The 16,162-nt window shown below is 37.9% G+C and overlaps 1 protein-coding gene across 2 annotated transcripts in view; it reads right to left on the bottom strand.

Annotated features, from left to right (window-relative positions):
- RFX4 (regulatory factor X4) overlaps nucleotides 1–16,162 on the bottom strand; it is an 87,040-nt gene that overhangs the window by 13,120 nt on the left and 57,758 nt on the right. The window contains exons 12-15 of one of the 2 annotated variants that reach the window (XM_039725608.1): nucleotides 13,568–13,662; nucleotides 11,962–12,079; nucleotides 7,242–7,361; nucleotides 5,814–5,972 (exon numbers count right to left, since the gene is read on the bottom strand). In XM_039725608.1, coding sequence (XP_039581542.1) covers nucleotides 5,814–5,972; nucleotides 7,242–7,361; nucleotides 11,962–12,079; nucleotides 13,568–13,662 — 492 coding nt within the window. Of the gene's footprint in view, nucleotides 1–5,813; nucleotides 5,976–7,241; nucleotides 7,362–11,961; nucleotides 12,080–13,567; nucleotides 13,663–16,162 lie in introns of both variants that reach the window. The other variant, XM_039725606.1, reaches the window with a different exon arrangement.

Raw genomic sequence — 16,162 nt, forward strand, 5'->3', positions numbered from 1 at the left:
CTGGGGTCTCTCTCACATGGAGAGGGCTGCTGGCCTGCTCAGCTCTGAGGCCTGGACTGAGGCAGGAAGTACGATCAGAACAATGAAAGGTTAGAAAAAAATCAGTGTTGTGCAAATAAATATCTTGAATCCTTTTGCAGTTTGTACCTGTTCCACCCAACCAGGTACCAGCCCTTGTAGTGGCAACACTACAAAGATCCCCAAATTATGACAAGTAGATAGACAGAAATAGCCTAGTCATTTCCTTCCTGCAAATAACGTTTCTTTCTTGTTTTTAGTGGCAGCAGAGGCTGGACTTAATTTATTTTTGTCATGTAGAGCGCTTGTGGGAAGAGCAAAGCAAAGAAGTGGGTTTTCCATTTTGCTTAGAAGGTGCTGAGTTTTTTAATCATCCTGATCCCTTCCAGGCAGGAACTCCAGTTTCATGAGCCAGCTGCTGAGAAACCTTTGTCCTTTGCACACACCCCTTTCACTCAGGAGCTGACAGATCCATTGTTCCAGTATAACATAGCTCTTGCTGGAGGTCATGACCATACTGGCTGAGATTACCCTGCAAATGAGGACCAGAACACTGAATTTAACCCAGTGAGAACACTGGTTTGGGGTCTCTGGGCACTCTTGACTCTTTTTCCTCAGCTAAAAGGAATTGCAGGAGGTGACTCAGTTTTTTCAGTATGGATTCTAGGACTTCCTGTAGCATGAAAGGGCTTAATTCAGAGTGGGAAGTGATTGTATTCCCAGGTCTGTGTCTACTCCATGGCTTTGGGGAACGAAAAGCCTATTTCAAATTTGCATCATTTTCTTCAGGTGTGTGTGATTTTATTTGGCAAAATCAGGCAATTTTTTTTTTTGTGGGAAATGCTTAATTCTGCAACTGGGTGAAGGCATTCTGAGCTTTTCAAGGTAAGTCCAACTTGAAATACTTCAGCAGGGTGTGATTTGGCGTTCTTACAATAGAAATCCTTGGATGTGTTATGGCCAAGAGTACTTGTGATAGGTCTGTTGTCACATGCCTGCATTTTCTGCCACTGACTCTTGAACTTTCTGTCTTCATCTCCTCCCAATGCAGAGGACCACTGAGATCCCCAAGACTCCAAGAAGAAAAGCTAGCTCCTGTTGCCATGGTCAAATAAAAGCTCATGGTTCCTTGAGCTAGAAAAATGTTTAAGGGAGCCTGCCTTTAATAAAAAATACAGTGTAGGTGGAAGGGACCAGATGTACTTACGCAGTTACCAAAGAGCTTCATTTGAAAACAAAAGAGTTTTGAAAATATCAACAACTTGTCTACAGAATATTTTAATGAAACATTTCAATTTCAAAAGGTCAACATATTTTCCCAGTGTTATCTTCCAAAAGGAAATTTGCAACTCTCTTTCAAAACAGGCCTAAATGCAAAAGGCAAAAACAAAGAGAAAAGAAAGGACAACAAAGAGGGTGAAAAACCTCAAATTATTATTTTTAGGTAAAATTATTGTTTGGGGTTTTTTTTCCCCACTTTTTCACTTCAGTATAAAACAAAAGTTTTACTTTGACCTGATTTTACATTTTCCAACAAAAAAAAAATTGGCCATTGATCTAAAAATCTCATGATCTTCCTACCTTTAATAAGAAGCAGTAATAACAGAGCCAAAAGACCCTTTGTATTTTATCAAATATAGTGATTTGTCTGGCCTCAGTCATTGTGACAATCCCCTTTTCTTTTTTTTCAAAAAATAGCAGGGATCTTATCATAGTCTGATGAAACCGAGTGAGTCCAGGACAGCAAGATGTTTCATGTGCTCCCTGTGGGAAGTCAAATTCCTTGGATGAGACATTCTACTCCTGGTATTCAAATCTAACTGTCAGCCACCTCAGTCCAACTTTAAAATAAATGGCTGGAGAGTAACAAGCTTTGTGCTTGTCCAGATGTCACAGAAACAAATGTAGAAAGTAGGTCTTGCACTGGGAGAGCTGTGAATATCTTTGTTCAATTCTCCTAACCAAGAATTGTGTGAGGTATTACAGGATAGTACCTCACACAGCTGCTTGAGGCAATACTTAATTTCTTTTGCAGGTTATGGTTTAGAAACAAAAGTATGTTGGGTTTTACTCTGGATTTACAGAATGACAGAAAGCAGTGCAATATTTTTCTCAGAATGTTCTAGTGAACCTACAGTTGCCTCACTTCTCTGCCTTTGTGGAAGGGATGCTACTATTTTCAGTGACCTAATTACAAATACAGGGAGGAAGGATGGAAGATGGCCACAGATTTGCAGACTGTGTGGAAGTACATATGAGGTCAACCAGGATACTGCCAATGTTGTGGTGGGTAGAAAAGGAGGAATGAGTTAAGCGTGAAAGGTTCCCATAGTTAGCTTTCTAATAGCTGGTCTCAGTCCTTTATGATTAATTTCCTCAGCTGGTTGCAGAATTGAACTCCAAGAAATGAAGTCTCTTTTAGATATGACTGAACCCAACTGAACTGCTTTTTTGAAATAAGCAAAAACAATAGTGATTGAGCAACGATTTGCTCTGCTTTGTGTTCTGAACATGCAGAGTTTGATTAAAATAGGAAAATTCATTTATTATCACTCTTTTTTCTTTTCTCTTAAAAAAAAAGTGATTTTGAGGATACTAACCAAGAGGCCATCTGATCTGTAGGGGAGCCAAATATAAATGGAACTGCTATTAGTCCTACAACAGCCCTGTTGTCATTGATGCCATCACGCACACCAGTGCAGAGAAAACCCAGAAGATGCTTCACAATGCTGCATTTTATATCTGCTTTAAGATGGAGCAAACGACCACCAAGACACAGTGAGACACTCCCAGCACCATGCATTATGTCTGATAATCAGCAGTACTCTCAACTTCAAGCAGTCAGAAATCCAGAGGCAGAACCCCATTCCATCCCCACAAAACAAACAGATCACTTCACCTATAAAGCTTTAGAAAAACACAAGCCCTTCCATTTGAAGGGAGGAGTTACCTTTTGAAATTGAAACCTTTGAGTTTTGCACTCTGCACCTATGAGAATTGAATTCTGATTGTTGAGCAAGAGCTGATGTTCTCAAATACTCATACAAGTCCACGAGCTGAAGCTTTAGGAAAAAAATCAAAAATTTGTTCTACTCATACACAAATATTAGAGGGGCTAGATCTGTGTCAGTATTCCCAGAACTTTAATAAGCCCAGACTTGGAAGAACAGTGACTTTTAATGACCATTGCTGACCTGATGACTTATTTCATGCATATATTTCTTAAAACTGAACAGCAAACTCCATAGTTTACTAAGATATTAGGAACTAACAATGTAGGGTTCATTTTGGGTTGTCTAAAAACGATTGCATTGGCAAATGAGTAATCAGAGCTTTAAGAGGGGCTTTAAGAGAGAACAGCATAGTCAGGCATATAGCTATCACTTTTACTACAATATTGTTGCAGTTTGAACAATCATTAATCTGGCTTTTGTGGTTTACAAAGGATGGAGGCTAATTAGCCTTTTAACTGTCTAGTAACCTAACAAAAAGTTTTAAATAAAATGTTACTGGTGCCATGACACATGCCACAGAGTGATACATAGGATTTACCTTTCTTTTGCTCAGTATCATGTCATTGCAAGCGTTTAATTTGCTGGTTTTGTACTGACCACTGACTGAAGGCAAAAAAGTTAAAATACAAGTTTAATAGTTAACTTTTATTGCTGATGTCACAAGCAAGAAAGAGTTAATGATGCCCTAAATTAGGGACCTGAGACCTAATGGTGACCAACAGAACTAGTTCTCAAGATCTGCAAAGCATTTGTAGAATTTTACATTTACCTGATAAAGACACATAAGAAAATCAATAGTGTGGTATTTCCAGAACAGAGGTTCCTGTTTCAAAATATTCTATATAATGCCACAGATCTGTATATAAAGTAGTCTGAGTGTGTGTAATACATTTTCAGCACTCCTATTTTAAAGTGTATCAATTTCCTTTATCTGAGACACAGTTGTTATTTTGTTTTATGTGAATAAACATGCATTCCAAAGTTTAGCAAACTAAAAAGCAAACTAAAACTAGTCTATCTACATGATGAATGTGGGAAATAGAGGTATTACTAATTAACAAAAAACAAATAGCCACTTATTCATATTTAATGTTAAGCAGAACATTACTTGCATTGACAAATTTGGCTTGTGCAAGACAAAAATTATTTTCACACTGTCAAAAGTGAGATTGCACCAGACCATAAGAGTAAAATTCCAATTCAACCAAACGAAAGCCTTTAAAACAACCTAAAAAAGAAAAGCTGAGAAAAGAAGAATGAAAATAATCAGAAATAGCTTTCTTGCCTCAGAAGTATTAGAATGGAAACAATGGTGCTCTTTCAGTACCTGAAGGGAAAGATGGAAAGGGACTTCTTACAAGGACCTCTGACAGGACAAGGGCATTTGGCTTTTGGTTAACTGTTACATGACAGTCACATGGAGTTACGATATCTGCAGCCCAAATACAAGTCCCTCAGACCTCCATTCCAGTCAATGGCCCTGGAGAACACACAGTTCCCTTCTTTTCAGTCCTTTCTTTCTGCATACAGCCCTGCATCATACTAAATTTGGCTCTGGCATCACAATTATCCCACAATTCCTACAGGTCATGTTCCACACAACATCAATGTTTCAGCAAGAGCCAAAGATCCTCACCACCTCCACTGTCACCTCGACTGAAGCCATGTGGTCATCTACCCTGTCTAGGAATCATCTGTCTCTTGTTTAACTGTCCTGAGGGGTAATAACTTCCTGTTTCCCTCCTAACTATTGTATTGCCTTCAACAGTGAAAAATCTTAAGTTGTGATGTAGGGACAAATATTTTTAAATCTCTTTCCAGTACAACATGCATTGTGCTTCCCTGTGGTGCCTTTGAAAACATGAAAAACATTTTTCAGGAAGATTTATTAGTTCTTTAGCCGCTGCCAAATTCTCCAGTGTGGTAAATCATCACTTTATGACATTGTTTCAAGAAGATTTTGTAACTTTTCTAGTACATCACAAAAGTGATAGTTTCCACATTCTGATTCACTATTCACTGATGAGCAGCAAAGCTGGAATTTCACTGTCTGAAATGCCTTCTGAAAGTCACTCACATTTCTGCCTTTCTTTCCATGAATTAAGAAAACATTATTTTGATCATACAGACAGACTGTCCTGCCCACATCCAAAAGGTAATGAGTTTTGTTCTAGAGCACAGAGGATGCTGGCCATTTATGCAGCCCAAACAAGGAGCTAGTTTTATGCTTATTGTCTTCTGTCAATCCTACCCACAAGTTTAAGCTGTCCCTTAAGTGCAGATTTTTTAAATTTGTGAGCCCACCAGCATACAACAACCTTATCAGCTGCCGTAATAGAGTATAACACTGAAAACAGTCTTCAGACATGTAATTCCTAATCTCTAACATCAATTGATGAAAGTTATCAGCAATGTGTAAAAGATTCCCAAGAGAAACTTCCACAGCTATTTAAACATATTTGGATGCTAAATATGTTGAAAGATACCCATCTGTCACTTTACTAGCTAGGAATTCCTGAACCACTAGTGATTTGGGATTTTGCAAACCTTACTGAACCTGAAATATTTGGCCCACTTCCTTCAGGCATATAAAACATCCAAACATTAGATTTTTTTCCTGGTAAACTGCACATCATATGTGGATATAGTGAGAACAGATTTCTGGCTTGGGAAGGTTTCTCATATCTTGCAAGCCAGTACATCATGGTCTGAGGCTCAATTTTAGGACACCAAGTGCAAAAGCCACCCTCAAGCATGTTTATCTGACAGAAATCAACCTACCTGTAGTAGTTGTTATGCCACCATACTCTGGGGACTGGTTGTTGATGGGTGATGGGGCAGAGGGCACTTCCACAGAGGTGGCAGATTTAGCTGGGGAGAATGGTGCTGGGGAGGGAGTGGGAGCAGCTGGTTCACTGAGAATAATTTCTTCTCGTATTTCTGCTGCAGAATGAGAGAAAACCCATCAAACATAGCTAGAGGTAGAGTCAGGGAACACTGAGAAACTTAAAAAAATAATGCAAGCAGTTAGGTAATGTGGTGTGTATTTCAAGAAATACAGACCAGGAACCACAAATCTTTGAAAGAAATACTTCTATAATATTCACCATTACAACCTTCACTGTACCTTCAGAAGACCTCCTAAAGGAAAGAGGAATTTTTCCTGTTGCAAAGGCAGAAAACTGGTGCATGGACAGCTTAAATGTTATACTGCTGCAATATACTATTACATATCTAAAATCAGGAGTCCAGTCTGAGTTTGGCATTCCTAGACCTTCAAGAGACATTGGAAAGAAACAGGAGTCTCCAGAGCATTCCTGTGGCTTTGGGCCATGATCTTCTTTCTTTGTTGACTAAGAAAAGGAGGATATTCTGGATAGTTTTAGCTGATAAAGGTATGTGGAAAATATGCAAGAATAAGCAACTTGTTTGTCAAAATCCCAAGAGGTTATTGCAGGGCAATGAATTAAATTCAAGTCTTGCACCATACATAAGATAGTACCCTAATCACTGAAATGTTTTTCTTCCCATAAATCTATAGGGTAATAAATTAAGTCACAGCTAAAATGGAGAAGGAAACTTTCAGAGGTGACACAGAGGCTTAATGTGCCAAAATTAATGGAAGATGGAAGTAAGGAAGATCACTGAGGACCTCTCATACAAGGGGGTGCCCAGAGCAGAAAAAACTAAAAGCAATCCCTGCTTGCTTCTGTTCTGGCAAGGCATTATGGAGTTGAGCCAGAGTCAGAACCTCCTTCTGTACAGGCACTCAGAATGTAAGTGTACCAGAAACAACAGCTTTACCATTTGTCTTTTCTCACTCAGACTATCTCTTCCTCTTATTTAGACTGGTACCAATCCACTGGTATCACTGAACTTACTAACACTGAGTGAACATTGAAATTCAGTGGTGGCTTAGAAAGCTTAACTAAGATAAAAGGTTCAGTACAAAAATTTCTTACTGAAACACCAAGTGAGTGCTTAGGAATGGGGTTTTGTGACATCCAGAGTGACATTGTGAAGCAGGCAGTTCTCTTTCAGAATGTATGAACCATGGATGCCTCCCAAATAATTTATTTCACATCATGATAGAAGCGCTTTGCTCCTGGATAAGCCTCAGCAGGTTAGATAAGGATAAAAATATGTCCTAACATAAAAAGTAGAGGAAACAGTGGAACAAAACAAAAAAATAATGAGTAAGAGACTCACCTGTGCTTCCTTCTCCCTTCATTGCCCTCATTAGCTCATTAGCTTTCTCCTGACAATGGAGTGATTCTAGCAGGTACAATACATAGTCATCGAACATCAAGTGAATAAGGTGAAAAGACCCTGGTAATAAAGTGAACAAACAAAAAAGCCATTGACTGTCTCAATACACTCATTAAACCAATTATTACGGTACTCAACACAAACAGTCCTGAATAAGACTGCCTCCATGTACTGAAATATCTCTCTTACTCAAGGTAAGAGAGGTCAAAGTAAAACCAGGGAGTAGCAAACTGTTCATTTCTAGACTTTTACTGGCTTCTACAACCAGCTGTGTTTTAGGGTGCAAGAAGACTACCTAGCTGAGAGCTCCCACTTGAAGGATTCTATTTCTCCTACTTTAGCACTGAATTTTTTTGCCAATTGCACTACAGTAGAATTGTTTCCCACTCTCTAAAGGACATATAATTTTCAGTCAGAAGTACAATCTCAAACTGGCTGCCTTAGTGACATATCCTGGTATGAATTTTCTGAACTACCTATACAGAAAGGAAGTGAGTTGCTTCCCATAATTTATAAAGCATACATATCAGAGATAGTGAAGATATGTTTGCCCTAGATCACAAATCACAAGGAAAAAAAGATGTGTAAGAAGAGACTACAGATATATTTTGGGGGGGAAAGTAAGAGAAGAAAAACATCAGAGCTGAGATATTGTGCTGTGCCCTCCTGAAAGGACTAACGCCCATCTGCAGCGGGACACTGGCAAGGATCAAGGTGGAGTTCAATTATACAAAAGACTCTATGACATTAAGTACCTGTAATAGTTCCAGACAGGAATTTATCATACAATGGGTTTGGTTTTTTAAAGCTCTTTTGTTCACTTAGACTTGCACGGAGTATTTAACACATGTTCATTTAGATCTCTAACTCTGACAAGTAAAGTACAGTGAGGTTAAAAGAGTAGCTCATTCAGCAGCTAGCTTAAATCAGAGAAATGTCATCATCTGAGATAGAAGCAGAGATCAACTACTGTCAGACAATGCCCTCCGCCCCAAATACCTCATGTGGAGGTATTCCATTATTGCATTTGAGGAGAAATACTTTCATAGGGAAAAGATCAAACAAGTTTCAAATTAAATTGAGTTTCATAATGACTGGTTTCTTCACAGGAAAGTTAGGTTTATCTTGGCATATTAGCTTTTATCACAATGAAGCACAGCTACCCCTACTCCAACTACTGTATTCAAACATGCTGCTGTAGGGCAGAAGTGGTTTGAAAGACCCAATACCCTTATTCAATTCTAGCTGGCAGTTCAGCTTTCAGAGTGACTCTGAGCACATTCTTTTCCTTTGTGACTCCAATGGTCTTTGTGTTTCATTCTCTCCCTCCACGCCTGCATGGTTTTGTTGTCACTGATACGAGCTGGGCACACACACTGGGAGGTGAACATCTGCCCCCGTGCTCTTGGGCAGGGCAGCACAGAAACAGGACACACCTGACTGCAGCACCTTTGCTACGGGGAGGAAATCTCTGGCTGCTGGTGAACCTGAAGCATGCAGTTCTTTGATTGTCAGGTGACTAAGCAGATCAAACGGTTTCCCCAGCCTTTCAAGAGTAAAAGTGGGTATCTTCACTTAACTACTGCAGAGAATTTGCTTTTAAAAATCCTTTGGGTTCAAACACTTGTTGAATAAAGTCCTATTCAATTTAGCAGTGCAATAAAGACAGCAGACATGGCTGAGCACCTTGTTACTGACCTAGGATTTCCCCAGTTGAAACTTAGATTTTCAAGGATCTCCACAAAATGCTCACTCTTCCCCCGACTTTACAGTTTTTCAGTGGGAAGTTTCTATTCACTGTAATGCAGTTACTACTGATAAGTAACTTCAAAGTAAGAAAAACAGGCTAAAATGCTGGCAAACTTCATGTAGTGGTATAAAGCTCAGGGTATTTACTATATTCTGCCAAACTCCTTATTCACTCTTTATTAAAAAAAAAAAAAAAAAAAGTTGGTTGTATTTTCATAAACATATTTGGAAGTGCAAACTCTAAACACTGTAGTGCTAGCAAGCAAACAACAAGAACCTAAGATCTGCTATTTTAAAAAATGTCTATGTTTTTGGGGGGTCTAATGCTTTATTTTGAAGACTTGGGGTTGGCAATACTGAATGCAGCATTTAAAAACACTCCAAGGCCCTTGTCACTCTTTTGAGTTTCTCTCTTCCTCTCCTATTATTTCTCCCACTGTGTTTTTTTAAGCTCTGTATAGAGTTTTTGAGCCCAGAATTTGCATGAAAGACACCAGATAAACAAGGTTTTGGTACTGAATGCAATTAGTGCAATATTTTTATATTTTTGAGTAAGTTGAATGAAATGTAAGCTATAGAGTGAAACTGATATCAGGGCATGCATTTCAGCATCTCAGTGAATGGCTATTCAGCACAATGTACCATAATTTATTCTGTGTTTGCAAGCTACTGTTTCTCACATGAAACTGTTGGGTTCTTTCAAGTCTATATTTAAGTACAGAAACGGATCCAGTTGTAGCCAGCAAATCAATCACTTCTTTAGGAAAAGGTAAGAAGTCATTCAAGAGACTGTAGTTACAACAACAAACAGCATTGGGCTCTAATTTTCAGGGGTTAACAGAAATCATGACAATGCCCAGCTAAGGCACAGTAAGTATCAGCAACTATTAAGAGATACAGCAATTATGTGTAAGTAGCAAAACAACAGTGAGGTTTCCAGATCTGGAGAAAATAATGGACTTTCTATCACTAATTAGTTACTTTGTACACTGGGTGTATTACCCAAACATTGCCACCAACTGTGCCTTTGATATGCATAAGTAGGAAAGAGGGAGGCAGGGAGGCAGGCAGAAAGACAAAAAAGAGAGAGGGAGCAAAGGAGAGAGCAGTTTTTCTTTTCTGCCAGGGATTGTTTCAAGCTGTCCATGTCATCATGCTGAAAAGCTTTGCAGATCAAATCTTTGTGCCAGTCACTCCAGTGCCAGGTATTACCACTTCGTTCAATCAGTTTTTGGAATAATCTATTTCAAAGGTAAAAATACACTGTCCTGTACATAGTAAAGATCCCATCATCTAACACATTATTTCACTTTTAAAAAAATTACACCATGAGAATCTGAGTCTACATATAGTTTAAGGTATAAAAAGGTGGAAAAGGTGGAAAGGTGGAAAAATAATTAAAAATCAGTCCACTGAAACAGTTCCCAATGCAGTAAAAATGCAAAACCTTTTAGCTAAGCTAAGAGCAAAGGTATATTATATGTAAATAGTTAGAACACTAAATCAGTCTTTGTTTCTCTCCATAGTACTCACTTAATAGCTAAATTATTCTGAAAAGCTAGAAAGAACTGTATAAATTAGGTGCAGAAAAGTTTCTGCCATCTAGCTCTGAGCTTTTTACATTCAGGAGTTGTTCTTTTGGAACTTGCTCAACTCTAATTCACAAACAATATGTCAAATGGCTTTGCAGTGAAAGAATAGCATCATTAATGAAGATTATTATAAATTTGTGTCCATGGCTAAATAAAATCTATTACATTTGTGTAGGGATAAGCCAAGCTGCTGCCTGATAGGATAAGGATATGGTTTTGATATTCAAAACTTCAGGGCTCCTCCTGCCTCCACTAGCATTGCACCTGAACAGGTTTGTGGTTTTGCTGAAAATTACAATCACCTTGGGGACGCTCACTACCCTGTTGTCATTAACACCTGTTTGGACAACTCTTTTACAATGGAAATGAAAGTACTTTCAGGTTAAAAATAGGCATTTTATACAAATAAATATTAGATTTATTATAAAGATATAAAGCATATTAAAAATATCATATTGTATCTCACTGGCAGTATCTAAATTTATACTAGTACATGGTTGTAAAAGCATAAAGGACACCAAAGCTCAGCCAGCAGAAAACCTTGCAGTGGTTCAATGCAATACCCACATAAAACCATTCTTTATTGATCTTTCTAGAAATGTATTCAGACAAATGTGCATTTATAAAAAGCATCTCTCATGCAAAGTCTAGTCCCAAGTGACTAAATGTTCACACTTATGGCACACCAGTCAAGTCATTCTTGCTTTTAACTGATTTTAATCTGAACTTTTTGTATCTGAGGACAAAGCCCCCTTTCAAACAGTGTGGAAAAGCAACATGATTTTTCATTTAAAAAGTAAAAATCTGTTTTTTCATCCCAACTGACTTCTTAAGAAATGGAAGAGACTCTCCAGGTTATAAGAAGCACACTCACTTTGCAAAGGCCAGTTTCAAATGCTATGTCCTTTAAGAGGAGAGCTGGCAAAGTTTCACTGGAGAGCTTTCCATCCACTTCAGCACAAAGTCATCTCTCTTGGCTCAACACGTGGCCAGAGTGGTTTGGGTAAGCAGGCTCACTTTGCACTGAAGTGCATTAGGGAATGCTCCTGTCATGGACTCCCCCAGCTGCCCTGGGACTGATCCCTGCAGCTCCTAACAGCAAACAGGAGGAAGCAGGAGTTTTCATCTCCCCTGGCTGCGGCTTGCAGACAAACATCTGCCTAAGCATTATTTCCAAATGTCAATAGCCCAAACCTATTTTCTAGTAGAGCACTGGACATGTGAAAACTGGTAATGTTTTCACTTAAAATGTACACTACAAGCTGGCATACAGATTTTTTTGACTATGGCATGGAATTGTTGCAACAAAATCCAAGTACCAAAGCTGGGTGCACTGTGCAAAGTCATGTCCCGGATCACTCGAGTGCCAAAACAGGACCACATCAGGAGAAACTGCTGAGCTACTTTCTTCAAAGAGCCTTGTCTCTTGGCAGCTACCTGCAAGAAGAGAGATGTGTCTGACATGGAGAAACTTTTATTTCTACCAGCAATGCAGCTGAATGATGCATATATCCACCTTCTCTTTTTATACTGAAAAACTACTTACCACCATCTTCACATTAAAATATACACTACAAATTAGAAAACCCAAACTCAAAATGGCCTTAGATAGAAAACCACCTTATAATCATGGACAAGCTTCAGAAAGAGGAAACAATAAAGTATTATTCAAGACTGGATCTCCTTTATACTTGATAAAAGGACTGCAAAAAAATTGCTCTGATCTTCATCTTAACCTAATTACTAACATCTTCCTTCTTGCTTCCTAGTCAAGGAAGCAATTTATAATCAATAATCTTTGATCTACACTGCAAATTTATATTGCTATTTCAAATGAGGTTTAATATTGAATATAAAGTTTTTTGTTCCTTCTCATTTTTATTTTTGTGAATTCACTTAGTCATTTTACTAAAAAAAATACTTTCCAGAAAGCACATTTCAAGCATTAACTGCATTAACTCTTCAAAAATGTATTTATTATAGACATATGCAAGTTAAAATATTAGATTCACCCAATTAGCAACTAAAATTAATTTATTAAAATTCATGTCAAGTTCTCCATTAAAATGAACAGCTCTGGCCTGAATTTCAAATTGCCTTCCACTGACTAGAAGAGAAGTTCCCCAAAATAATTAAAGTATTTCAAGCAATCTGGAGAATTGTTTCCTATATGGCTATTTTGCAGCAGAGAGAGAGGCAGCATATTTTGGTTTTCTTTGGCTTTAATTCAGAGCCCTAACAACTGGAATGAAGAGTTGAAATTCAAACAGAACATCCAAATACAAAAAAGTAACAGAAGTTAAAGTAGTCAGCTATACATTTTCATATTCTATGTAAAATTATGGTGATGCTAGATAGCTTTTGAAAATTTGTTTTAAAGCTTTGCTAGCAGGTTTCTGCATGTACTTTAATGAAAATAAAATACAACTCTTTGGTATTCCATATCAACTCAAAAGGAACACAAATGTGTCCTTCACTGAATGGCAATGTAGACTTTCATCCTTACATTTGATTGTATGTAAATGAATTAGCTAGCTTAAATATCCTTTTCTTTAAAATCTTAAAAGGCCACATTATGTTTTTATTTACACTTTACCACTAAAATGACTCTGACTCTGAATTCATCTCTCCATATCCCTGGAAATATTGATTTGATTGGAAACCTCAACCCTGTTCATTTTTGAATACCATCTTTTGGAATAAAGTAAACAAGAACAAAATAAAGCAAAATCCTGAATGTCAGCAATTCTCCATGAAAACTGCTGAGATTTTGCCCACTACTGTTTTAGTCCTGCTCATTACCAACTCCTTCTTCTTCTTCTTCTTCTTCTTTTTTTTTTTGGTAATTATTATTACTTTTTCTAAAAATTTATTACCTGAATAGAGATCATAATGCACATCAGTGACTCACTCCTCCTTACCAACCTTTACAACACATCTGTCCACCATGGAATCCAGCCACTCGATGTATGACTCAATGGGGGACTGCTCCTCCAAAAGGTGATCAAACTCCTGATACACTGGTACACAAAAAAAAAAAACCAAAACAACACCTTAGACCTTGGATTCTGTTTCAAACAAAAGAAAAACAAATCACAAAAGTCTATCAAAAGAATCACAAGTTTACTGTGGGGTTTTTTTGTTGTTTTTTATAACAGATTGCTTAACTGAAACAAATGCATCTTTCCTGGTGCTGACCCAAAAAGTTTGCTGTGTTTCTTATTTTATTTCTACTGAAAGTGATGCAGTCATTGAAAGATTTTTTTTAATGCAAGCCAATCAGAACCTATTTTTTAAAATTAGTGTTTTTATTTAAGTTGTCTGGTGTGCCCAGAAGTGAAATGTTTATGGTGTTCTCCACAAAGAGTGAGAAACTAGGCCTTGACCCCAGTGATGAAAAAATGTCATGCATGAAATTGATTTAGAAATGCATAAAGAATCTTCTAGGCACCAAGTGAATGAGTATTGTTGATAGGGCGCTCATCATGCTTTGGTTGCAAAAACATGATTTAACTGCTGCACATCATCTATTTGCAATGCCAGACACACACACAAAGAATGTCCATAAACTTCTTCAAAACAAATTGCAGTCAGTGGAGAAATACTCTACTTATTATGAAGAAGAGTTGCAAAAAGCAACCTGTATGCTTTTTGATCTTTTCCAAGTACACGTATTAATATTTTAACACAAAAAAATCAAAAAGTCATTCAACTGCAGTCCCTAAAACTTCAAGTCTCATTCATATATGAGAACCAATGGCTGGAAGACAAAGTATCACATGCTTTGACACCTCAACAAACTAATTCTTCAATTCAGCTAAGATAAAAGGCCTAGTAGGTCAAGAAGGAAGATGCTTTCTACCTGCTGTGTTACAGGATGATTTCAATGTGCTAAGCAATTCCATTTACAACTAATTATAAATAACAGGAGGAAGGAATTACTCTCCATAGGAAAGATAGTGAAGGGGATGGAGGAGGTAAAGTGCAGAGATGATAGCTAAGGAAATGAGCCAGATAGGCTATCCAAAAATAATGTAAAGAACAACCTCCTTGATTCTGCTGGATCAGGAGGATGAGCAGGAATGCATTTGCTAAACACCTGACTACAACTTTGTACAACTGAGACTTGGAAAGGCTGAGTTGCCAGAAACATTACTTGAGGAAGGAGGGAAATGATGTTTGGGCCACCCTTATCTTCTTCCATTCTTTTACTGAATGGGCAACCTCCCTTTATTCAGAAGAGGATCACAGAGAAATCTAAATGTTGTCTCCTTACCTGAGTATTTGGCTGGACAAAAACTGCCTGATACAACAGATGAAGTAATTCATATGCTGTGCAAAGAGGGGAGCAAGAGCAGAAAAACAAATCAGTTGCCTGCTTTGCTGCTGGAGCAATGCAACCGTGTACAACAACCTATTTGAGAAAAATAGATGTTTAGCCTTTAGGGATTGTTAAAAATACCTCAACAGGATCTGAGAATGAGGCAATAAAGCAGAAATCATGTCAGAGGTAAGTAGTCCAGCAGAACAGGAAAGAGGTTATTTTATACCCAGTGATTTTTCTCTATTTCTCTATAAGTTCGTTTATAGGCTTATAAACCTGGGTTTTTTTCCCCTCTAGTTGTATTAGCTGAAATTGTACTTCCTTGATTGTTATTAACAAGAGTATGAAAACAGGCCTTAAATCGATGCCATATAAGTCATACAAGGCATAGTGAAAAAATCTTTGGTCAAGTAGAATAAACATGAAACATGGGGGGAAAAAATCTAAGTTCTGGGATATTCTCTGTGTGCATATGAACACCTCATCGGCATCCATCTTATGAGCTATTAGCTTATAATTTCTGACTAACTTCTTATAAAACTATATAGGCCTAAAATACATAAAAACCTGCAAAAATGCAACAGCATTCAGGAAAATTCTGTTTGGTTTTATTATAGTAATAGCACATACACAAGAAGATTCCTTAAATACTAAGGATGTTCTGAATGGCAGCCAAAAATGTTGCTGCTACTAGGGAGTGTAACTTTGAAAACTCTATTTTTTTGCCAGTGGTAGGACACTGGATAGATCTTGGAAAACTTAACAGCTGACAGAAGGATTTACTCAGCTTCTGGACTTCATTCTCACTGTATGCTACCTCTCTTGCTGCCATGTTGAGTTCCTATCTCCTCAAAAGGGGAGTGGGCAATGAAATGAATCAAGAGTTAAGAAAGAGAGGAAAGAATACCAAGAACCTCTGTCTGGAAAACAGAGCTAGCAGAGATGCAAGGCCCATCCCTGAACAAAGGAGAAGAATTCAAGTGTTAACACAGTGGGATGACTGCCAAAGTCAACCTTGTAGGGTCCAGGGTACATGTGAAAGTGTCACCCATTGTCTTCCCAGCCTCTCCCTGAAAGAGTTATCTCACTAGCAAACCTATCCTTGCTGAGCTCCCACAAGTGGTTATTGCCTGGGTTGTTGCCTGTTCAGGCAGCTTCTGGGTAAAAGATCCTCCTCAGGAGAGAGATGGCAATAC

The sequence above is a fragment of the Passer montanus genome, unplaced genomic scaffold, assembly GCF_014805655.1.
Source record: "Passer montanus isolate IOZ18808 unplaced genomic scaffold, ASM1480565v1 scaffold55, whole genome shotgun sequence".
Lineage (NCBI taxonomy): Eukaryota > Metazoa > Chordata > Aves > Passeriformes > Passeridae > Passer > Passer montanus.